Source organism: Aulostomus chinensis, chromosome 2 (assembly GCF_037954235.1).
Source record: "Aulostomus chinensis isolate RoL2024-O1b breed Wild chromosome 2, RoL_Achi_v1.0, whole genome shotgun sequence".
Classification (NCBI taxonomy): Eukaryota; Metazoa; Chordata; class Actinopteri; order Syngnathiformes; family Aulostomidae; genus Aulostomus; species Aulostomus chinensis.
The window spans coordinates 18598173-18623490 of NC_141321.1; the positions used below are offsets into that span (position 1 = coordinate 18598173).

General features: G+C 41.1%; 1 protein-coding gene and 1 long non-coding RNA gene across 3 annotated transcripts; one reads left to right on the forward strand and one right to left on the reverse strand.

The window, feature by feature from the left end:
* Window positions 1-1950: 1950 nt before the first annotated feature.
* On the reverse strand, window positions 1951-20521 carry LOC147269311 (uncharacterized). Its single transcript, XR_015111409.1, has 4 exons — window positions 20421-20521; window positions 5537-5616; window positions 5150-5296; window positions 1951-2314 (listed from the first exon to the last, which is right to left on the reverse strand). It is a non-coding gene; the product is annotated as an uncharacterized LOC147269311 (long non-coding RNA).
* caprin1a (cell cycle associated protein 1a) lies at window positions 16343-24697 on the forward strand. Of its 2 annotated transcripts, XM_086194470.1 has the most exons (17): window positions 16343-16516; window positions 18087-18221; window positions 18879-18941; window positions 19157-19243; window positions 19992-20233; window positions 20440-20522; window positions 21184-21342; window positions 21412-21464; window positions 21543-21626; window positions 21707-21868; window positions 22223-22331; window positions 22488-22549; window positions 22724-22855; window positions 23164-23323; window positions 23622-23810; window positions 23923-24029; window positions 24117-24697. In XM_086194470.1, the coding sequence occupies exons 2-17, from the start codon at window positions 18087-18089 to the stop codon at window positions 24201-24203; spliced, it is 1914 nt and encodes a 637-aa protein (XP_086050596.1). In that variant the 5' UTR covers window positions 16343-16516; the 3' UTR covers window positions 24204-24697. The 2 variants fall into 2 exon arrangements, with proteins under 2 accessions (XP_086050596.1, XP_086050605.1); XM_086194479.1 differs by lacking the exon at window positions 22724-22855.
* The last annotated feature ends 621 nt before the right edge of the window (window positions 24698-25318 follow it).

Consider the following 25318-nt stretch of genomic DNA (forward strand, 5'->3'; position numbering starts at 1 on the left):
ATAAATCAATAAGTTATCTCACATGGCTTACATGGGTTCTCCAACTGTTTTGGTTCAAGAGCAAAATTATCAGCTTGCTTAACTGTTGGAAAAAGCTCAGTGTATTTTTTTAGATTTCTGTAATGATATTAAACTAAACTAAACAAACACAATTTCTCCCTTTAAGGATACATTACATGATATTTAACCTCATAATACACACTCAAAGCATGACAGCAATGAAGTCACAAACCTTCAAGAGTTCTGCAGCGGTTCATTTCCAAACATCACTTGCCTGATCTGTGTCCTTCTGGTTTCATGATAACATGATAATAGAGATGTCAATGTTGTGTTGTCTGTATTGCAAATTCATCATCCCTGTGGCACATGGGCTTGTGTAGGAGCCAAAAAGTTTCCTCCAAAAGTAATTTTAATGGCCAGGATTGTTCCTAGGTCCTCCAGTGTGTCGTTCCAGTCAAAAAGAAACCAGATCAAACTGAGCCATGAGTCACCAGTTGGATTTAAATCCTTAAGAACTGGCAATATATCTGTATCAGATAATTGTACATCTTTTGCTTGGCTAGTTTTCATCTTCAGCTATCAACCATCTCTTGAACAGCAGGTGTGCTGTACGTTCAAAGTCCTCCAAATGAACTGGAAAACTTCATTAGTGAGCTAAAACAGGGTTTATTGGCTGAAGAAGATTGGCGGAACAAAAAATGATAAACTAATGTTGCATGTAACAAAATGTCATGTAGTGGAGCTGTATAGCGTATCAACCAAACGATAATCAAATCATCACAATTAGATATTTTAATTAAATCATCATACAATGAACTGTAATGTATTTTCTGACAACCACAGATAGGACAATGTTTACAGATATTTTTTTTTCTTTTTTGAGAATCCAAAAGAGCAGTAGCATGTGAGGAGAGAGGAATGCAGGCAGAAAAGAGTACTTGTCTATCATGTTCCCTTTTACTACAACCTCATTTTCCTCTTGTGTACTGCATGACCGCCATATGGATGCACAAATCAAGCACAAACCAAATGTCTTGACAGCTTTTTTTTATAGCCAGAGCAGACCAGGTTGTGTATCTGCCAAGAAGGTTTCCGCACTTAGTCATTGCTCACATTTTCCCTAAAGGTTTCTTCTTCAATAACTACATGTTGCGCCAGATAAATACAACTGACCATGGACGTGGTTCTCCTGGATTTTAAGGATTTACTTTAATGTTTTCGTATGACTTCATTTCTAGTTCTAGTTCTCTAATGGGTCAGAAAGCTCGGTACAGTGCAGAATGAGAGTCAAGTGATATTTGGTCATTTAGCATCTTTATAATTCAAAGCATGTTTCAATCATCTTTGTGCATAAGCAGAGAAAATGCAAATTCAAGCAAATGGTGGCAAAACCCCCTCGAACAGGAACTCTGCAGAGAAATAAAGCCACATTCTCTTGGACAATGTCTCCGTGATAAAGGCCTGTGATCTTCCTGCTTGACCTTTGACCTTGACAGTATTTTGATTAGAGGAGGCCGGATCCTGTGAATCCTTGGTGTTTAATCTCTGCGTCTCAGTCAGAGGTGGGCAGGGGATGTAGCGGGAGGGCTGTGTGGAGCAGACCCTTCTGTGTTTATTTTGGTGGGCAGATAGGAGTCTCGCAGCAAGGTGCTTGCTGTCATCACTGTGACCTACGAACCCATCCCGCTGGACATCACCAAGACTCCAGAGAGGAGGGCCACAGCAGCATATGGGATGATCAGTAGGAGGTCAAAGGTCAGGGCTGCTGCCAAACATGTGCACAGATGTCAAGAAATGTCCTCCCCAATTTTGCTTCTTTTTATAAGAGTGTTCTTTTTATAAACTCAGAATCGGCAAGTGCTGCCAGCATATTGCCCCCCACCCTACAACCCACAGATCCACTCACCCCTATCAAATAAATATCATTTAATCAATTTTTGTCCACAGTGGTTAATAAGCATGAGGCTACCTTAAGCCCCGTAATACAAATTTATAAAATAAGATAACTTTGATTCAGTTCTTTTCAGGTACATTTTTTTTATTCGATCACAAATAGAAAAATCTTGGAGCTCATTAAAATGAACTAACAAATAATCATAACACATATCATGACATATTTTCATAGACTGTTGAATCGCATTTGAAATCTTCAGCCTTTTAACACGAAAGTTAATCTTTCCAGGTTTTGACGGGAATCAAGTCATAGTCTCCATGATGGGGCTGGATGGTGACTGATCGTCACTGAGACACTGAACAGTGCAACAGCAGCGATGACCAGCACTGAAACTCAAGCGACCTCCCCAGCAAAGGTCAGCTGAAAGAGAAAACAGAGAGATCCCTCACTGCTCTAATATCCTGGAATGTCCTGGGAGCTGCTGGAGAAAAAAAAAAGTTCTTTGAAGGGGTCCTAATCAGAGTCATGTTCCTTATTCAATTTGAGAGGACAGATGTAGATGGCCTCTCTTATGATGATGGCTCATTCACTTTAGGAAATTTGAGGAATCACACTAAAATGAATGGTTGCTATTTCTGGCATATATAATGTCTCAGTGTTCATCAGTACGTCCTGCTGCCTCAGTCTATTCATTCCCCAGTGAGTCTACTGTGGTTCAGCACTGAGAGGGAAAGATGCAGATCTTCATCACCTGTGTTGTATTGAAATTATTTGTAAAAAAAAAAAAGAAAGAAAGAAAGTTTTAATTAGTTTAATTAATGCACAATATTGGAGAGTTTTTTTTTCTGATATCCGATATTACATTTACAACTGTACTATGCTAAATAATAAATAATATAAATAAATAATACTTGTACAGGTGGCACGGTGGAGCAGTGGTCAGCACTGTCGCCTCACAGCAAGAAGGTTCTGGGTTCAAGCCCCGGCTCCATCACAGGATCTTTCTGTGTGGAGTCTCCATGTTCTCCCTGTTCCTGTGTGTGTTCTCTCTGGTACTCCAGCTTCCTCTCACAGTCCAAAGACATCAAGAGAGGACGAGGCTGATTGATACTCTAAATTGACTGTAGGTGTGACTGTGAGTGTGAATGGCTGTCTGTCTCTATGTCTTGGCCCTTTGATGGACTGGTGACCTCTCTCTCGCCCTTCAGTGTAGGATAGGCTTCAGCCCCCGCAACCCTTAAAAGGATAAGAGGAAGAAAATGGATGGATGGAAGTACTAAGAATAGTGAACACTCCAGTGTGCAAATCAGTTTTCACTGTCAGCAACAGAACTCCAGGGTTTAAATGTTCATGTTCATCTATGTGCTTTTCACACTTCCATTTTAGTTTAATCTGTACTTTATTTTGAGAAGGTGCACAATGACATAAAAAAATGCATCACCTTGCATTAAAACTGAAATAACAGGCCTGTTTTGAATATATAAAACCAATACAAGAAAGTATACTGTAGATATTTGTATGATAATGTGGATTAGATGTAATATGTTTTCAGAAAGTTGTCACTACATTTTAAAAATTTGGTAGAAATTGTGCAGTACTCACAAAATCATTTGATGAGCTCGCCTGCACTTTGCTCAGACATCTACTCTAAGCTAATGTCGTGTAGATTTTATATATTTGTAATGGCTCAACAACCTCCCGATGTTTCTGCAAAGGGAAATACTGTAATTGAAAAACATTCGACTTTTTCTCACTATAAACTATCATCGCTGACATCGCTCAAGTTTTGCTCACTTTATTCCCTGTTTGGTAAAGAAATGTAAGATATTATTTATAATCTAGTTCTCATTCATTCATATGTGATGGAGCCAGAGAGAAACAGAGAGAGAGAGAGAGAGAGAGAGAGATATCTGAGGCACTCCAGTTAATTATGTAGTTAAAGCTGCAGATCAAGTGGTATAGATGGTGGTGTGACTGTGCATTCATTGTGAAGCAGCTTTATGTTACATCGGGTGGAGAAAAACAGGCTGTTGGAAATTGAGCTTGGCTCCTCTCCCATCGTCAACGTTGTTTTATTACATCTGTGCAAACAATTGCAACGTTTAAAGCCGATAACAGAGCAGAAGTTGTAGAGGGATAACCTCATCCTCAAAAATACCTCTAATTATGAGCCAACATGTGCTATAAAACTATAAACCAATTCTCAGCCTGGTGAGTGTTCAGGTGGAGATTTCAGACTGACATTTTGTCCACCAACACAATTAGAGACATTGAGCAAAAAAAAAAGAAGAAGAAAAGTATATACAGTATATATATATAAATATATATACTGTATATACAGCTAGAGGGTGAGTATAAAAGCAATTAATTACTAATTACACAGCACACATGTGGCTTCTATTATTTACAAAAAGTAATAAAAGGAACATGACGTAATTCTTTTTTTTAATTGACTGAAGAATATTTTGTGCAGTAGGTTGGGGGGGGGGGGGGTTGCCATTGTTGCCTCCGTATGAGCAACTGTTGTGTCTTGTTCAAACCTAGCATCTGTTTGACTCATCTTGCCTTGACTTATGTCAGGCACTTTCAGAGGAGTCAGAAGTGTGAGGTGCGCCTCTGTAGGGAGCGTCCCGCCAGTTCAGGCGAGCCTTCGTGAATAGAGGTGAATGAATATAGATACAGTTTGAATACAGATACAGTAGTTTGGGGGGTGGGGGTGGGGGGTGGATTTCATAACTTTCGATAAACAACTCCGGATAGAGCATTTTCTTGTATTTGATACTCTGAAACTGTGGCTCGCTTGGCAGAATAATTGATTGTCAGTCAAATAACATAATAATGATCCTGCATGGGAATCAAGAAACTGAACTGAGTAGAGTAAGGAGAGAACGACGGCTTCCTTATTCCTAATTTTGAAGACCTCTTACTTACAACAAGTTGTGGTTAATCCCCCCTGATGATGGTATTTTATGCAGGTTCAAGGTGGAGCGCCTGTCCTGTAACTGAAGGGTCACAGGTTTGATACTCACTTCCCTTGCAGACTGTTGCACAGTGTCCCAGTGCAAGATTGGGGAAGCCTAATTTCTCCTTATAGTAGGTTGGCATGTTGCATGGCAGCTTCCATCATCAGAGAGTGAGTGTGTGTCATGGGTGAAAAGATTGTTGAGAGAGGACTATTACGTCCATCCATCATATGTACAAGCAACTGTGTAGGTCTCAGAGGGGAAAGAAAAGAGGTTCTGATTTTAGACGTACTGGAAATGCAAATAGCCACCAGGGTTTGTTTCCTCCTGCCAATGAAGTGAGGAGACCACAAGCAGTGAAAGTACAGCCCATTCTCCTCCTCCTCATCATGCTTCTCATTCTCCTTCCAGTCAGTCTTCCAGCCTCCTCAAAGACACTCTGAAATAAACCCGGTTAGGCACGACAGAGGGTCCACTTACGGAAAATGTTTTTAAAATGACAAAAAACAGACTCCAATCACTTGTTGACAGAACTAAACAAGCAGAAATTAACATCGTTAATGTTAGTGAGTTTGGCCAAAAACAAAAATCTCATCTATAATTACCCTTGACATAATTTTGCTACAATGTACTTCAGGACAAAAACACACACAGGACAAAGTAATTAGAGTGACCTTACAGATGCAATCAAGAGCTCAGTGTCCTCCAGCAGTTCACTTCTCTTTGTTCCATTTGAAGCATTTGTGTTTTCAGCTCATTCTACAAAACAAAGGCAAGCAAAGTTGGAGCAGTGATTAGAGGAATCAACAAATCCTCAACAGGACATGAGCGCATGGGCCTCTAGGCCGGATCAGGTTCTTTGGAAAGGGTGAGTCAAAGTTGTTCTAGGACCAAGGGTGAATGTAATGTGGGAGTGCAGGAGTGTTGTGGGACCAGAGGTGTGAACTCCCAGGCGACAGATCAGATATAACTTACCATATCCGTCATGGGAACATCACTTCTATTTTCTTTTCATTACAAGAGCAATCTCTCTGCAATCCTTGTGAACAGTAGAATGACAGCTCTGTGTGGCTGCGGTGGTAGGTGGGGGAGGAGGAGGTCCACGCACTCAATGATGGTGGAAAGAAACTTTGTCTCTGTAAAATTCAATTTGCCCCACCATCAAAAGATTGCCTTCTTGATTTTTCTTGACATTTTGACTGAATGTGCAATGGCTCAGAACAAATGCAAAACTCAGAGGGAAAGAGGTAGTAAATGAAAATGTTTATTACTGAGGGTTTTCAACATGCAGAGGCAACATTGAACAAGAAACCTGAGTAAAACAGGACAGGATAATAAAATATATATGCAGAGGGATAAGTGAGCAGGAGAGTGGAGATGTGAGGTGATGGGGCTAAGACGTCACCAGGCTACGTGACAGACTGACCCTGCAGGCTTCAATCAAGGATAGCAACGATCCTTTGGCATGGGTGTGGGCCTAATAAACAGCAAATACAGTATGTGGCCCACATTTGAAACTGAATGACTGCCCAAATATGAGATTAAGTTGAACTATGAATGAAGGTATTGCAAAAATGTGTAAAGGCCAAATCATAACCACATATATTTTTCCATCCATTCGTTTTCCCCGCGAAAAGTGGAGGGTGGGGGGCTGGAGGGCTGGAGCCTATCCCTGCTGACACTGGATTAGAGGTGGGGCTCAACCTGGACGGGTCGCCCCTCTGTTGCAGGGCCATCAGGAGCAATTAGGGGCTTAGTATCTTGCTCAAGGACACTTCAACATGGTCACCGGGGGAAGTGAGGATCGAACCAGCAACCCTTCAGTTGCTAAATGGCCACTCTACCTCTGAGCCATGCTGCCCCTCAGATGTTTTTCCTTTGCTTCAAAATATAAGTCACAAACCAGAGTTGGCCATTGACCTCTGAACGTGAGCCACATATCTGCTGTTTGGTCTTCATCAATGCCAAAGGACATTTGCTACCAGGGGTTCTACCCCTGAATGAGCAACTATAATGTATGAAAGTCAAAAGTAAAATAAATACATAGGTGAATGCAATTGCTGTGACCAAACTAAAACTTCTGCATCAAGGTTGTATGCCTCTCCGAAGTGTCCCTGCCACAGTGGAGTAGATGTTTGCACTGTATGTGAAGAAATTTCCACTGGATGTTGCATAGATATTGTCTTCATCTGAGGTGACACTTCTACAATTCTACAATTTCATTTAGCAGACGCTTTTGTCAAAAGCGACGTACAACACAAGCAAGAATTTAGACCTAATTAAGGAAAAATGCTCTTTGACCACCGATCACCTATTTTTAGTTCACCTTTGAGTCCCAGTGGACATTTGAGCCAAATTCTCTCAAGTTTTTCCAGAGATACTACATGAACAAGACTAGACATACAGACAAATCAGAAACATAAGGCCTCTTGCCTGTGGCTATTGCCAGCATGGAGACATAAAAATGAAATGCGAACAAATATTAATAATGATATTATGATGCTTCCAGATGACAGTGATGCAATGTTACCACACAAAACTATACTTTTAATGCACAGCTTCAAAAAAACCTTTGGAAGATAATGGTTGAAACATAAGTACATGTCTCCTTGTCTATGTTTATTTGTCCAGACAGGTGACTTGTCCATAATGCCTTGGCTTGGCACGCCTCTGCATGCCTCGCCTCTGTCTCTGCCTAATTGTCCTCCCCACACATAGAAGCCTGGTTCTGATCTGATCCAACTAAGAATGCAGAGCAGACACACTCAGTCCCTCTCCACATGTAGTATGTGTGAAAGACATTAGGATCTGTTTAGAGTTTCCCAGAGGACTGATGTGTTTAAGTGTACAGATGGCCCCGAATTTGAAACTGGGTGGAGTGGGTACTAGCATATCAAAAGATAGTGATGATGATGGTGGGATATCAGTTACAGTGCAAATGGCGCCTCTGAGGGAGTGTGTGATGTTGTCAAGGTAACGGTCAGACTTATTGGCAAATGTGATGACAGCCTCTACCACAGTATCTATATTGTAGAAACCTAAATAAGGTTTCAGATTCCTTTGTAGCTTCAGATCCACAGGAAATTTGTCGAACCTCCAAACTCTCCAAGGATCCAGAGAGAAGTTCCCAGTACAGTCAAATAAAGTAGAAGGGACGTGTCACATCTTTGCAGTTTTATCTCCACATAATCAAAAGCAAGAATTCTCCATTGTGTGTTTTGTAGGAGAGGCAATAAATCAAGACAGTGTTAAAGGGAAATTGAATAATGGTTAAATATGGCAGTGATATGCTACGATATGCTGAAATCAAGATGGTACATTGCTGCCAGGAGTCCTTGACTTAGTTTCCCACCATAATATCATGTGTGAAAAAGACCTTCTCATTTTTGAAAATACCGTTAACACCAGAGTAGAACTGGAAAATGTCTGATTTGAAAAATAAACCCTCAACTTATCTTGAATCAAAGGGATGTTTTGAACACTATGTTGGCAATTATTGCTGTGGCGCTATCCAGCTATTCAACAAGCTTTTTTGAAACAGCCAGACACTCAGTATACCCCTTTTTGTCTGGGCTTAGCTTTTAATGTAACTGCAATCAACCACAACAAGATTTTTGAGGCCCTTCGTTCATCCCTTAGAAATCCCACCAAACGTGAGTAGTTCTGGAATTCCGGAGCACCATGCCAACCGTGAAGCCTCCCTGCCTCTCACAAGCGCTGCATGGAGGGGCAATTTTCCTCCGTCTGAACTCTGCAAAGCTGCCTCACCTGGAACCAATCAGTAACACAATCGAAGGGTCCCGACTTGAAAGCCCGTTCCTTCCCTTTGATAGTCTCTTCTTGGTAGCCTGCACGGCGCTGGAAACAGGCCTTTTGTAATCGTCAGATACAAAAGAGCCAGGGATTGAGATGAGTAGCCACCCATCAAAGTGAATTATGCAAATAATCGAGAAACAAAGCTCAGATACTCCGATGCTTTTTCTGTCTTTTCTCTGAGATGAGGGGGGAAATTAGGCTGGCGCTTGGAAATTTAAAGAGTTGTTGCCATCAACTAGTTTGGAGTGGGCGCCTTTATATTTTCCTTTTACTCTTGATATCATAACTTCTGAGAGACAGTGTGGAGATATGTCAGCCCTTCCCTTTACTAACCTTCCAGCAAATAGATTCCCTTCCACAGTAGCACTCAAATGTACCCCACCAGTGCTCTCGCAGCACTTCCAATAGGCAAGCACAGCAATTAAAGTTTAATAGCTGTCCTTTTTTGGGCTCCTGGGAAATTTACTCTTGAGTCAACATGCCAATCCCCATTTCCTTCCTTCACTTCTTCCTCTGTAAGCACCCTAAGCAAACTGTATCACAGGCCTCACCTCACTAACTACATTTACATGCATTCAATATTCCACTATTATTCCCGTTTTGGCCCTTTTTTCCAAAAATAACAATATTGTGACTAAGCCTACTTTGCCAAGGAACATTAATATTCCACTAACAATGCTGCTAATATGCAGCACTAGCTATGCTCGTCCAAAAGAACAAGGGGAGAGCTAAAGTTCCTCTTCTCCAGTTAAAGTGTTAAGCACTATGGGACTTTATTGTTATAATTTGCCTTAATGTGCATTTATGAAAGAAAAGTCAGTGATGTTAAGTGATATTCCAGTGTTTTCTTACTTTGTTATGACATTTAATGATTAACAAGGCTGCTCATGTGTTTTGGAAATTTAGTTGAGTTTTTTTTCACTTTGCTAGCTGTCTACATGATACCATTATGCTAAGTGTCTGGTGGTAAACGGCAAGACACGGCTGTGAAATGCTTGACTTGAGATGCATATTTGAAAAGGCTGTACGTATGTCAAAAGAATGCTCCTCCTCCATATCTTAATTGAAAAATGCTATAAAAGAAAAGCCAAGATTCCAAAACTCAGAAGGAGGATGCGATTTACTCGACCCTTATCATTTTGGAATGGGGCCATTTTCTACAAAAGCTACTGACGAACCAAAATTTGACAAACTTAGTCTTTTACACCAGCACAGGATGATGCGCCAGAATCTCCTTCATTCTCAGACATCCAAGGGAAGAGGAGGTTATTTTTGTGCAGATGTCTCTGAATTGGTTATTTACTTGTTCATACATGTGATTTCAATTGACTGATTAGCTGCAATTGAATCAGCAGCTGAAGAGCAGCGCGTATGGATGTAAAGCATGAAATGAAAAGGACACTTGTTCAGAGAGCCCGTCTTCTACGGTCACAAGCTTTCGACACAGGGCCAAAACTCTGCCCTTTGCTGCTCGGCCCAGAGGGAAGTCCGGCCAAATGGTTCATTCTCCATAATGAACTTATCCTTTCTGCCATTCATATTACCCACTGTCACATGCAAAGTTTTTATGTACTCTGTCTAAGTATACTTCATTCTCGAAAAGAGCTTTAGGTGTCAAAACCATTTAGAATTTAGGTTGACATTTTTTTTTAATCTTACAACAATATATGGTCTAATTTCTCCATGAGGATGTCCCCATTAACACACTCATGATGGGGGATCAGTTTTTTGCTTCAAGACATTTTAACACAGCCTTCAGGGGAAAAGATGGTCCAACCAGTGGCCCTTAGTTTTGTCACAGCCCCTCTACGACTAACAGGGGCCCAAGAGACTTAAGGAGCAAGGTGTTACAAATAGCCACCAGGCGTTTTGTCAAATTGCTGCGTCCAGTCTGGAAAGTAGTTCCAGGTATGTATCTGACTAAAATAACAACATCCACTGAATTTTTTTTTTTTTTACAGTTTTTTCAATGTTCAGTACAGCCAGTGTTAGCATTGAATGCAGTCAAGTTAATTAGCAGTTGTCTGTCCATGGGGGTCTTGAGCTCAGTTGCACGCAGAGATGAGAGAAGGATATCTATCTGCCTGTCTGACCCTAAGAATGATGAACAAGCATATCTCCCACAAAGTTAGTGTATTCCTTTAAACACATCACATGATAGACACATGTCCATGATAAGTTTCTTTTCCATTTATCATATTACGTGATGCTTGAGATTCAAAGCCAAATTCTGAGCATTTTACCAAGCCACATGAGGCAGTACACAGACACACAAATACACTCAGAGCCCAAAATGTAACATGACATACACAAACACTACGAAAACACATGACTTCCTCCTGTCCACACGCACACTAAACACAAATGGAGTCCTGTTGTGGAACTGGTTGAACTCAGCTCTGGTCACTGCGGTGTACTAGCTGTGCTTCTGGTACTCTTCTTAACTGGATGTCACTCTTTGCGTGCCAGTCTGTGTGTCTGCGATGGAGTTTAAAGGTGCTGCTTTCCCTGTATAACTCCACATTCTGTGACAGAGGTCTGGTGCACAATGTCAAGAGCCTGCCTTTCCTTAAAAGCTCTTCAGGCTCAATCTAGTGGCTGACCCCAGATCATCAGCAGAGCACCTGCCACGTAAGCCTTCCATCATGGTCACAACGCCCTCTCATTCAGCAGCTCCAGACATGTCAGGCAGTGAGCTGAACAGAACCACACAGACATAGAGAGAGATGGGTGGGGATGACAAACACACAACTTCATGTTATTCCCGTCACTTGAAATAGCAATCAACGCTGATCTAATTAAGCCAGTCTGTATAATTGAGGTCTTCAGGAGAATGCTGACAGGGTCCAGACACTCTCTCTTTCTGTAAGAGCATCTCACCAGAGGTACCGGGAATTCTGGGATACTGGGAAGTCATGACAGAGACTTTGGCTGAGGATGTTAACCAGACGTCAGCTGCCTGTGTGTCCTGATGTTGCATGAAGGCTTATAGGAAACAATCATGCATACATCAGAGCTCTGCACACACTCATTTAAAACAGTCGCACACTTGTCATTGTCCAGGTCTGTACTTGTTTGTTTAAGCTTTGACTTGACATATGATGAATGTGACTTTCATTGTATTATGTGTTTCCAAGCCAGTCATAGCTTTTCTGCACAGGTTCTCCATGCCAGCGTTTTACTTAATAAATCAAAGCTGGTGCTATTTAGGCACAGTTTAGTAGCGCTGACCTAAGATATGGCTCTACTCGTCTACCACTTTAAGTAAAACCTCAAGTACTGATAGACTGACATTCTATAGTTGCAATACAAGCTGTCTGATTTGAGCAAATATGCGAGGAGGTCAGACATTTTTCACGGTCAGGATTCATCCAAATATGTTTCTAGTTTGACTTGCTTGGTCAAAACATATTGTACTATTATCTCCACATCATTTTTGTGTTGTTTCTTCAGTGGGGATAGATTTCATCTGAGGTAACAGTGGAAGTCAAAAATTCTTCCTCAAAGTACACAAGACCAACAGTGGAGGTTATTTGGCACCAGGTTAAGGTTTACTTTTTCATCCAAACTGATTAAAATCTAAACGCAGAGTAAACACGACACATTCCATCTGCTTTTCAGCCAAATGAACAGAGTTTTAACATAAACCACAGAATGTTTAAATGTCGTGCATGACGGTGTATTTCAGCTCAGCTCATCTCCTGTCGTCTCCGGTGAAGATCCAAATCAAGTATCTGCACTTTGTCTTTGGTCTTTATGAACATGTGACTGTAGCTTCTATTTGTTCAAGAATACCTTTTTTCATTCTGGCTGATGTCAATTGATGTGCAAGTTTATAAATCAACATTAAATCCACATCCTCCTTATTTTTTGTTTAGATATTGTAGGTACTTAACAAGGATCGTGCTGTAATTCATTCACTCTTATTTTTTCAATATTTATCAGCATTAAGATTCATACTCTTCCTCACACAACCCCCACAAAGTGGCACATATTTATACGATTATTTCACAACTTTTATTTTATTGAAAGCAATATTTTATTTGCAAATAGTGATCGAATAAGTACAAAAATGAATTGATAATCATGTCTTAGTCTCTTGATATAATGGTGAGCGTTTCTTACTTATTACACTCCTGCAACTTGAGAGATGCACTCACCACGTCCATGACTGACAGATGTTATTCCCGATCCAGCTTCAGATGTTCGTGAAAAACCATGGAGTTCTGTTCTGATCTCGCTTACTCAGACTTCCCATGATGGCCCCTAAGCCATGCTCTGTAGGACAGAAGTGCCATGTCTGCTCTGGTTTCATGCCGTGAGATAAGATCAGTTTATGTGTTGGATTCCTGTCATTGAACGGAGCAGGTCTGTGTCGGCCCAGTGGCTGAACTTCAGTTTGGGAGCAACACTAGTCACGCAATGCCAGAGCAGGAAGTTAAAGGTCATGGTGCACCCTTCCCCCTCTTTCTCATTTATTTGATTCCTCATATTGATTGGTAGCCATCTAACAACCACAAAACAAACATGCCTGAAGTCGTCACTGCACATCTCACTGCTATAATACAGGAATGCAACAGGGAGAAAAACCATGGTTCAATATGTCTTTGATCCACAATGTTACATGAATGAATTTTGCTTAATTGCACTTCTTTCTCCGATATTTTGTCAAGATTTGCAAACCAAAAGTCAAGTGACAAAATATCGGAGAAAGGCCTGTAATTGTAGTTGTGAACATCCTCCATCATACCACATGTAAACAATTAGGACCACAACTAATGATAATAATGATAATTTTTTTTAGCATCAAACAATCTGCTAATTATATTCAAGATTATTAAATGAATCTGTAGTTTATAAAATGCAGAGAAAAATTAGAAAAAAGCTCATCACAATTGCGGAGAGCTCTCTGTGATGTGTTGCCTCTTTTATCAATCAAACCCCAAAAACTTCTTTTACTGTTATAAACGACAATAGCAGAAAAAAACCTGAATATTTGACTTGGGAAAAGATTGAAACAACTCATCAGTTAGTGAGTTCACGCTTCATTTTCTTTTATTGGATTTATGGATGCGTTAATGCTACTCTATAAAGAATATTTTCAATATACAAAAAAGGTCTCACTTGAGGTCAAGCCGTAGAAAAGCTTTTTTATATTTTACCTAAAGGAGCACCCGCTGTGATGTAGGAGACATTCGATCATGGGTTCAGTGACTGATCATGTCTTTGAGTACATGTATGGCTTTTCTAATTCATGGATGTGCTAATTATCTTTCACTTTTAACTGTAAATCATTACACACACAAATTAAAACACGTAACACACCAGCTTTGAATGACGATAAATCAATCACTTTTTTTTGCATGAAGTATGGACAGATCCACATGGGTTATTTAACCATCATTATTCATATCACAAGTATCTTTGCATTTTATCTAGTAATTTCTTCTGTCAAAACTTAAAAATTTGATAATACCCGTAAAAGTTAAATCAAGGGCTGGTTTAAATTTGTAACAACGAACAAGAGTAAATGATGTGTGAAGCTCTATTGCAGTGAATACGAACCCATCTAACAGCAGAGTGCATGTGGAAGGCGTTGTACCATGACAGGTGTCTGTCATTAGAAACCAGCAGGATTATCCTGCTTATCTTTTACCCTTGGTTTTTAAAACTACATACAAAAAGATTAAATATGCTGACGACAGGCCTAACCAAGCATCGGGCATCAATACAGAGCAACACTGACTGTGCCCATAAAACTTATTGTGAATACACAGCAGTTTCTGTGGCATCTGTCTTTGGAAATGCCAACATTACCAAAGGAATTGTGGAAAATGTGTTTAAAAGGGCTGCAGAGAGAAACAGTGCATTTGGTTTTGAAATGGGAAGGAGATACTCATTATCATAGTTTGTGTCAGAGGACTGCATGTAAACAAATCCAGCCTTGAACCACACTCCAACATCTAACCTCAGTCTTTGCATGATGGTGGATAAAACTTTCTGGCTGCAATAATGATAATGACAGCAGTTAAAGCAGAGATGCTTGTAATCTGTGTGTAACACATGTGGGTCATGAATTATTAATGGCGCCCCCAAAACAAGATTCTAGAAATGCAGCAAGACCCTGGCCTCATCTCTGTGTTTGTGAAAACATATCATGGGAGAAAAGCATGAGGTTCTGAGAAAGTGTAAAGATACATAGACAGAGAGGGAGAGCAGAGAGGGAAAGAAAGGGATGCAGATGGATTCATACGCAGCTACACTGAAAATGGACTGGGGCCGAAGCGTTTGTGGGACTCTTGTGGTTTTTCAGCCAATAAATCCTCGGCACATATTTAATCCAGTCAGATGTGCTGCAGGAGGGGAACACTGAAGGATGTACGGCCATTACTCTACAGCCCACATCACAGGGAGAGGCCAAAGACCCCCTTACACCCCCCACCCCTCCCACACACACACACACACACACACACACACACACACACACACACACACACACACACACACACCTCAACAGTTATAGGCGTATCTAGCGCTGCACAGAAAGCCAGACACGTGGATCATAAAGGAGGTGTGAAAATTGAATGTCAAAGTTCATTGAAATGGTTTGAAGCTCTGAATGTTTGATGATAGTGATGTTCTCATCGACGTTTTTTTAACCATATGATGGAAAATAGTTGACGTCTACAAGTGTGAATGTATTTCAGAATGCTTTAACACCAGTAGGACCTAGAACTATACATGTTAAAACACTCTTGTCGTTTTTTTAGTTGTTTAATTTTCTTAAATTTTGTTTGCAAGTACATTGCAAGTTGCAGATATTCTTGAATACAATTCATAAAAATACTAAACCTTGTCAATATCTTAAATTGCCATTAGTGAATACAAATCTGATTGGGAGAAATGATGTTCTCTAAAATTAAAAATAAATAGGATGTAAATACAAATGGGAGGAACATTTTGGTTAAATGTTAAAAATGGCTGGCCACAGAGGAAACCTGGCAGTCAGATGTTTTACCCAGCACATTTTGAGATCACGCCAGTATATTTGACACTTGCGCCATCTTTTGTTGATTCTTTGCTATTACAGGTTCAGAAATTCGGTTAAAATGTTCCAATTTCCCCCGCTTTCACTATGCCTCTCTACTCCAACTGGGATTTCTCCTTTCAGACATGCAAGGACCAACGAGATAGCTTAACACTCATAAATAAATTCAACAACAACAACAACAACAATAATAATAACCAGAAGAACATGACTCTTTTGCAGTGAGATTTTTTTGTTGATATCATTTTAAATTCTGTTAAAATTAGAGACAGCTTTGGGTGTCTGACTGTAAGAAGAGGGCCTACAGTACGTTTCCCAGCACACTGAAACAGTGACAACCGGCATGCAATAATGCCAAAATGTAAGTCCAAAAGCTGCGGTTGTTCAAACCTCATATTGGGGTCTGTAGGTGAACGCAACGCAGCGCAACAAATGCTTTCTCATAAAAGTTGGAAATCAAAAACAAATGAATACGCTGAGTAACACATTTTAATTTAGAATCCAACTCAATTCCCTCTGCGCGTTTACAATTACAACATATTAAAATGTTCAAATTAGCAGCAAGAGTGTTACACATTTTTCCTCTTCTTTTTTTTATCAGGCAATCACGGAGATGGCTCAGAAAGGTCCTTTTAGCCGCTACTGTTAGCTCAGCAGCAACTTGTCAGCCTTGCCCTGTGTAAGCCTCAGCATCTATCTAGAAAAACACCACTAAGAGTAAAGATCCAGACTGCGCCCATACAGCTGTCGTTTACCCCATCAGTGGAAATCTCTTTGAAGACAAAGAGTATAAAGGTACGGGATTATGACAACACCGACAGACGGTAGTAAGCGATTTGTTTTACAATATCGCCTTTTGTCATCTTTGACGCGACTCCAGACGAAACGAATTGTCGCAGCGTCCTGAGGTGGTCTTTGTTTTTCAGTTAAAGTAATGAAGCAAGGCCTCTTTTGGAGTCCGCTAAATATGTTTCTGTTGACTCTCTACAGCCTGACATCCGGCGTTTAACTCCGACTCTCGGCGAATAACATCAACGAACAGGCTAGCTTGACAGCTAACAATGGGACAGGGAGATTAGGACTAGTGTTGTGCCACTAATTAAATACGATGTATTTGGATTCACATTCGCACTGGTGGGTTTGCGTCAATCTTGGATGAGAGAATGAGTTTTCCAAATAGAGGTAATGTTTTACAACGTTAAAGCTGGCTGGCTGACTTAGCCTTAGTTACGTAACGTTCACGTTATTTCCAGCATCTCTCAGTAAAGGTAGCCTTTAATGATCCCCACCATTCTGAGATATATAAGAATACTGGTAAGAAACCAAATATGCGCTTGACTTCACAATCCCCACATTAAAATTCTTTAAAAGGGACAATTACTCTTCTTTCTTATGGGAAAAAATCTGAATACCTGATTATACAAATCGTCATTTTACGTGTTGAGCTGCTGAATTTTGGAGCAGGAGTAACTAAGTAAATAGTTGTGATGTCACAAATATTGCTCACATGCCCCTCTTGAAGTGAGATTTCACTTGAGTGCAGAGAAAATCTGCAGTTCCACCAATGAATGTGAGAACAGCCCTCTACTGTTGCTGCACATACAGTTTTCTACACAGTGAAGGTCAACTGTGAGAACAAGAAGGAAAACACGGTGTTTAGTGAACGGGGGCTTTAGACCTGCATATGTGCAGCGTAACACCTCTGATAATGTGCGTAACAGATTAGCCCTGGGTAACTTGAATCTGTTATCATTGTTTGGCCAAATCAAAGTTGGTTTTGTGTCATTTCTCTTACGTTAGCCCCAGTAGACATCAGGCAGCTGTTTCAGCTAACATTGATAGGTAAGGTCAGTAACCTTGTGGTCAGCATCAGTCTATCATCCATGAACCTACATGATGCATAGCATAGACACAGTTCTGTAGAGCAGTCTTTTGAAGCAGAGAAGGCCTTTTAAGTACACACACATCCAAATCAGTAATAGAAATGTGTTTATGGGGAGCTTTGTGGTTTTTTTTTGTCTTTTTCTTTATTTGCTATGTTTGGGTGCAACAGATGACTTATAATGTAATAGAGTTTATATACAAATTCAAGTAATTGAGATAGGTCTGTATGTGACTTACAGTATGTGTCTGAAACTTGAAGTGACTGAAAGGTTTTAAAACGTAGAAGCACAGTAAAGCTGAGTCATGTACTCACTGTGTTATAATCTAGTAACTATACATCTAGCTCTCAACCCTCAGAATAAGATCCAGTTACAGACCTACTATGTCCCTCTTAACCTTTTTTTTCATTTTGTTTTAACAAATACTGTATATCCATTACTCCCCATCCCCCCTCCTACCAATCTACCCCACCCCACCTCAGATGCCTTCAGCAATGGTTGGCAACAGTGCTGTCCAGTCTGCCATTCCAGACCTGGGAAACGGAAGTCAGTCGGAGGCCATGAAGCAGGTTCTTGGTGTAATTGACAAGAAGGTTCGCAACATGGAAAAGAAAAAGGTATATCTAGCATATCTTCTCTTTCTTGGGGAATCTCAGGTAGGCTGTGAGAGAGATTTACATTTTCCTCATAGGAATTCCTGAGATGCCTTCAGATTTTTTTGTTTTAAGAATACTGGATGGAATATATTTCTCTATTTTACTGATAAGTAAAAACACTGTGGAGGATTATTCTTAAAAGTCAGAGGTACGTTCTGTGGGTTTGTCTATTAAGTTCTTACAGTTAAGTATTATGAGCACAATATAGCCTGTGCTGTGTGAACATAGCCTATAAATAAACAGATGAGAACTTGACTCTGCGATTAATGCTGTCAGAACACAGCGGCTGGGTCAGGAACTCTCCCTCATATCACCCAAACATTCAAATGTTACTGTATTCAAATTTCTGGTTTCAGTGAGTTATCACCTGTTTCCTCCAGACGGTAGTAGGGTTGTTCACTGAAGGTGAGGAATATTGATCTAAATGTAAGTGTGTCCCTGCGGTTGATGTTGAGGTCTGCAAACTTGTGAATCTTTTCCAACTGAACCCACCTTCACGTGAGATACCACACTAATAACAAAGAGTCTCTTCTCACTGTGACTGGTCAGCTACTGTTGCACTGATATCATTTGCAGTGTCTTAAATTAACCCGCTGTAATTGTTTGCTCCTATTACAGTCCAAACTGGATGACTACCAGGCAAAAAAGAACAAGGGTGAAAGACTGAACCAGGATCAGCTGGTATGTACATGAGATCCTGTTGCAATCTGTTTTATTACAATTGTCAAAGTAGCCTTGTTGCATTTAATGTTGAAATTTAAAAGGCTTTTTCCATACTTTCTGGAGAGAGGGTTATTTTTAACGTGTTCGTGCGTCCCCTTTTATTTGAGTGATAGCGTCTTTAAATGTTGCAGAAATGTCCTTTTTTGTTTTTTTCTCTCCCTGATTGCCTGTAGGAGGCTTTGTCAAAGTACCAAGAGATCTTGAACAACCTTGAATTTGCTCGAGAGTTGCAGAAGAGCTTCCTGACATTGGGCCAAGAGGTGAGTCCTACTAACTTGCTGGTCTGTGCCACACCGCCACCTGTCCTGTAATTGTTGCTCTACTCGCAGTATAAGACTTTAGGCTCCTTGTAATCACCCAACATGGCAAGAAATATGAAATCATGGACAGAGCAGAGGGAGGATTGACATCGGCATCAGCAACTTATTTTTCAACCCTGCTCACTTAAAATTTTGCAAACGGTGTACAGGGTGTGTTATAATGGAGATTTGAAACATACCCGGGTCTGTTTGTTCAGTGTTGAGGAATTTTGTGTGATGGAGGAATTCATCAGACACAAGAAACAGGCCGGAGCCTCAGAGGCGGCTTACACCGGACCACTTTACTGGACGTCCACGACAGATGTACAAGGTTCTCTGTGAGATGAGGTTGAGTCAGCTCCCCCGGAACATCTGAGTCCGACCCCCATAAACAGTCACACTTATAATGTCGGGCTCTACCAGTAACACCGAATTAGAACATTCTGCATGGATGCGACCTTCATGTAGCCTAAACACAGCTAAGCATCTAGACAACGCTGGCGCCGTGAATGTCAGCTTCACAACCAGTAAGTGTTCTAACTACAAATTTACGATTATGAAAAAATCATGAAAGGCACCACAGGTTCACTCCCCGACCCAGCTCAAGGCCCTGGGGTCAGGCCAGCTTTTAACCTTACTGACAAATTATGAAGCTGAGGTAGAAGAGAGCTAAATCAGAGGATACCAGCTAAAATTCCTTATCATTCAGGTTCAAAAGGCAGTGAAGAAGTCTGCGAGACGGGAGCAGCTGCAGCGGGAGGAGATGGAACAGCGGCGGTTGAAGACAGTTTTGGAGCTGCAGTTTTTACTGGACCAGTTGGGAGATGACAACGTCAGGCAGGACCTGAAACGGCCCGGTGTCTCTGGTGCCCCCTTACTAACTGATGCTGATCTTTCATCTCTTGATGAGTTGTACAAACTGGTGGGACCTGATAGGAACTATGACATCAGGTATTGGGCTCCTCCTATGTCTCAGTCCCTCAAAAAATATTAAAATATATTTGTGCTCAAGTAATGTGTACTTCGTGCATAAACGGCTCCAGTGAATTAATAAGTCTACAATTTATAGAGTGCCTTTCATGGTACTCATAGACACTTAACATGTTGGAATTAACTACAAAAGTAGGACTCTACTCACCCTTTAGTGTGACTTGCAGGTTGACTGACCAGTATGAAGAAGCCTCACTACACCTGTGGGACCTGCTGGAGGGCAGAGACAAGGCTGTGGCAGGATCTTCCTGTAAGTAATCTTATTGCTCATAATAATAGGAAAAGCACGCAAGCTTTTGTGCAATAAAGTTGAAGATATAGTCGTCTTCACAAAGCTGATATTTGTTACCAACATATCTTGACACATTTGTAACAGTTTTTTTTTACATGATTATAACATGATAATATGAATACAAAACAGTTCCCCACTATGTGATTTCATTGTGTCTTTTTAAACATACATATACTTTTTTTTAACTGAAGAGAAATGAATAAGACTCATTTGATTAGTTTCTTGATTATTGGAACGGCCACAACTTAGGATCTCATTAATGCCGTTTCCTTTTGACTTCTAATGAACACAACCATTGTAATGTGTCCAGACATGCCTCGGTCCCACAGAAACCTTAGATGTGTTGATGCTCTCAAACTCTGGCTGAGACTTGACCAGCCTTGGCCACAGCAACAGTGCAGAGATGAGAGAGCATGCTTGAGAGAGGCTTAAAAGAGAATATAAAATCACCGGTGACATTTCAAAATCTCCGCGAATAATTCCATTTCAATAAATCAGCTTTTACTGATTTGGAGTTCACCCCACACTTCTTAAATTGAGGTAATGGCACACTGTGTTGCACCGCTGAATCCCAAACACAAAAATTCAATTGTTCTCTTCTTATAATCTCTTGGTCCAGACAAGTCACTGAAGGACACCCTGGATAAGGTGCTACAGAGTGGTTACTTTGACAGAGCACGGACTCATCAGAATGGCACGTGTGAGGAGGAGGGTGAGGAGCAGGAAAAGCAGACGGCGGTGACTGAGTCTAATGCTGCGGAGCAACCATCAGAACCTGGTAACTTCTCAAACAAACGTGTGTCAGTGATCTGGCAGGGAGACCGTCTTAACTTCTCTTGTCTTCCAGAGGGAACAGCTACTGAGAATTTTACTGAGCCAATGAAAGTGGAAACCACAGAGGTGAGGTTTGCAGGACTATTGTTAACGCACTGCATCAGAAAAGCTGTGTTTTCTTATTCGTGGATTTTTGTGTTGTAGTTTTTAAACAGACAGTTCATTCCAGAAACCACTTACAGCAGTACGGACAAAGACCAAGCGGAGGAGTGGTCAGTGGAGGCGCAGGTACGCTATGCTACTATGTCAGTAGAGTATTTCTCTACATGACATATAAGAGATAACGCAAACTTTTGTGTTCTGAACAGATGGTGAATTCCCTCCAGCACCACCCTCCTGCCCAGCTGGCTCCAGAACCAACTGTTGCTGGGAACCATGTTGCTCCTTCTCCGCCGACTGACCCAGTGGTCAGAAAGCAAGCGGTGCAAGACCTGATGGCCCAGATGCAAGGGACGTACAACTTTATGCAGGTGATAGGATCCTGTATGAACTGTTTATAGTCTGTAAAATATATGAATTGAAAAGATGTATTCATTTCTTTGTATTGGAGCAAAACAAAAGGAAGCAAATTGTACCAAGTGCTTCACTACAAGTCTCAACCCAAGTGTTAAAACATGGGTATTGGAAAACATTGTGGCTCAGGTTAAAATAGAACCTTTCACAAAGGCTTTCTGTTAGAAAGACTTTTCTGGAAGAAAGCCTTGGAGGCAAACTTGACTCTTGAGTGAGCCGAACCAGATCTTTCAGTTGTGTGCCTCCACAGTCATTTAATTTCCCCACTTCTCATAGGAACATACATTTGCTCTTCTTGTCCCCCCCCCCAGGACTCAATGTTGGAGTTCGATGGCCAGGCTCTCGACCCAGCCATCGTGTCTGCCCAGCCAATGAAGCCTGTACAGACGGTGGACCTGCAGCAGATGGGCTGTGCCTCATGTGAGTACAGTTAACCAGTTTCTCTTTTGGTTTGGGGGCCTGAACATTGAATTATTGGTTTGGTTTTGGTCGTTCATTTGGTATAATGATATATGGTGGGGATATAACAGTGAGATTTATTTCTTAACCTTAAATGCTTCTCTTTGTTCCTGACAGCACATCCAGAGTCCAGACTTCCTCAAATAAGTGTGGTGTCTGGACCACAGGAGCCCTCACAAGTAAGTGGAAGACACTGACAGATGTTCTCTGACCTCATTTGACATTTATCAGGAGGCAGATGGGGGGGGGGGGGGGGAGAGTTGCTCTGCACATAAATATACTTTCTCTTCAGTTCATCTCCTCCGCAATCCTCCTTTTCTTTCCCTCTGAACACCCTATTTCAACCCTCCCAGGCCACGATGTCTCTGTCTCCTGAGCAGCCCCCTGCCCCATGCTCCCTGTCCTCTGCCTACCCACCTGTCTCCAAACCCACCCACACTGGAGGCATCAATGTCAACGCCGCACCCTTCCAGTCAGTGCAAGCGGTATGCTTTGTACCCCGAGTCCAATTCACAATTAGTTCATTCAATGATTTGTGCTGGAAACGTAGTGCTGACTCGGATTTAGTCGCTCAAACTATGAAAGTAAATCCACACAGGCAGCAGTTAGACAGTTCTCCCTGTCCTTTCTCCTGCTTCTTCTCTACTTTCCCACTTTTCAGCATCCGTATTGAGAATCAGCATCCTGTTATATTGTGTCATTATATTTATCTTTGAACTTGTATGGACAGCGTGATTTTGATATTATTGTGGTATACAAAAATGCACAAAATGTTTCTTTTCTTCTGTTTCAGGTATTTAACATGAATGCACCTGTGCCCCCTGTCACTGATGTCCAAGCGGACCCTCTGAAGCAGCCTAGCCAGTTCCCCGGCAGCTTTGGGCAGAGCTTTAGTGGTCAGTCAGAGAACACTGTGGACCAGCCGGATATCCCACAGGAGACATTACAGTCAGGTGAGAGGAGAGAGATGGAGAGTTAGTCATGTTTACAAAAATAAACAAGCACCCGTGCTGGTCAGGGGGCTGCTGTTGCGTGGGCTGTGGAGTGTTATACATCAGCCATAACAGGCAGTCTCTTCTGGAAGGAAAAGAGGAACTAGAGAGAGAGAGCAAGGCTGACTTTCTTTAACTGTGTGAGATTTATGTCTTTTTAAATGACCTTTAAGTTGATCAGGGAACGCTGCATCACCGAAGAGCCTCCAGTGCATCACAAGACTTACAAGGTCTTCTGATCTCATCTGTATCCATGCAGTTGTTGCTGGCTTCCAGCCTCAAGCCCAGGTTATGCCTTCACCGGGGGGACATGAAGAGTCGCCACCAGGTGCAGCGTTTGGCCAGTCGAGCCAGTCCTTCTATAACAGCAGGGCTGTACCGAGGGGGGGGGCCAGGAACACCAGAGGCATGATGAACGGCTACCGCGGGACCTCTAATGGATTTAGAGGTAAAAGATGGTGATTCGTAGAGAGAAAGGCCTAATGTGAAATCATGATTCATTGAGACAGCGTTTCACACTGAAAGACCTCAACTCATTATTCAGTTTTTATTTTCATCAGGGGGATATGAAGGATATCGCCCTCCTTTCTCAAATGCTCCCAGTAGTGGCTATGGCCAACCCCAGTTCAACACGCCCCGGGACTATTCAAATAGCACCTACCAGCGGGTAAGAGTTCATCCTACAGTTAAGTTGTCAGGTTTATTATTGGAGGGTTTTCTGCTGTTAACAGTAATTTTCCATTATTCCTTGCAGGAGGGCTATCAACAAGGCTACAAACGGGGAGCTGCCCAAGGGCCTCGAGCTTTGTCTCGGGGTAACGTTCAAGCAATGCGATCATAAGGACCGTCTCGTCGCACCATGTTGGACATTCAGGATTTTTGAATGTGCTCACCCCCCCAGTTCACTTTTATAATATTTTGTTTCTCATTGGTAATGTAATTTTTTTAACTCCTGGCCTACTTATCAGTCAGCCTGCTTTGGTCTGTCTATATCCGCTTAATGTTTTAACACAAAATGCTGAATTTCACAAACTGTAGGATAATCAGCGTGTCTGTGATTTAAAACAGCAAATAGATATTCCTGTAAACTTGAAAGATTTCATTAATTTATTTTTTGTACAAAATAAATGCAAAAAATACCCTGCCACTGTCGATCTGATTCCATGATGATTACTTTGTTCTGCCCTGTGCTTTTTGCCACTTTTCCTTTTTGATCTTATGATAGACATTTTTTGGTTTTGTTTTTTTATTACCCCACTGTCACCTCTTGCACCATTGCCTCTTTGTACACTGATGTTATGGTCAAGACTGTTTCAATAAAGTTGTGTTCTATTATGTGGCGTTTGTTCATAATGCGCAGAAGCCACTATGTGTTTCTTTTAAATACGTAGAACAAATTTATTCAAAGATACTAACGTTTGCTTGCATTCAAGGATTAACAGACAGTTTTGGTCAGTTCAACGGTCGGAGTCACCGTTACCTCGTGATACCTGTTTTTGCCCATAATTTAAGAATTCACACACTAATGGTGACAAAACAGCATTCAATGATGACATTGTACTGGATATCCAAAAGGACATTTAGTGGGATGGGTTGTTTTTTTCCAAAAAAAAATGCATTTTTTGATGTTATTCAATTCCATCTAAGTAAATTAAGTTCAATTTTGCTCAAGACACTTTAACCTTCATTAAATTACTTTAAATTCGAATAACGAATCACGTGGCAGTATTTTTAGTTGAATGAAGTTGTTTGTTTGAAATAACCTTAAAAGCATGCTTTTTTTTTTTGCTCCTGATGAGTAGTTTGGCGCCTTGCATGGCAGCCTCCACCATCAGTGTATGAGTGTGTGTGTGTGTGTGTGAATGAGGTGACACTGGAAAGTGCTTTGATTGCCACTAAGGTAGAAAAGCGCTTTATAAAATTGAGTCCATTTACCATTTTTTTAAACAACTTTTA

Coding starts and splice junctions, on each gene's coding strand:
- caprin1a (XM_086194470.1), top strand. CDS start 18,087: ATGCCTTCAGCAATGGTTGGCAACAGTGCTGTCCAGTCTGCCATTCCA. Junction 22,856..23,163: donor CCTTCCAGTCAGTGCAAGCG/GTATGCTTTGTA, acceptor CTTCTGTTTCAG/GTATTTAACATGAATGCACC. Junction 23,324..23,621: donor ACAGGAGACATTACAGTCAG/GTGAGAGGAGAG, acceptor GTATCCATGCAG/TTGTTGCTGGCTTCCAGCCT.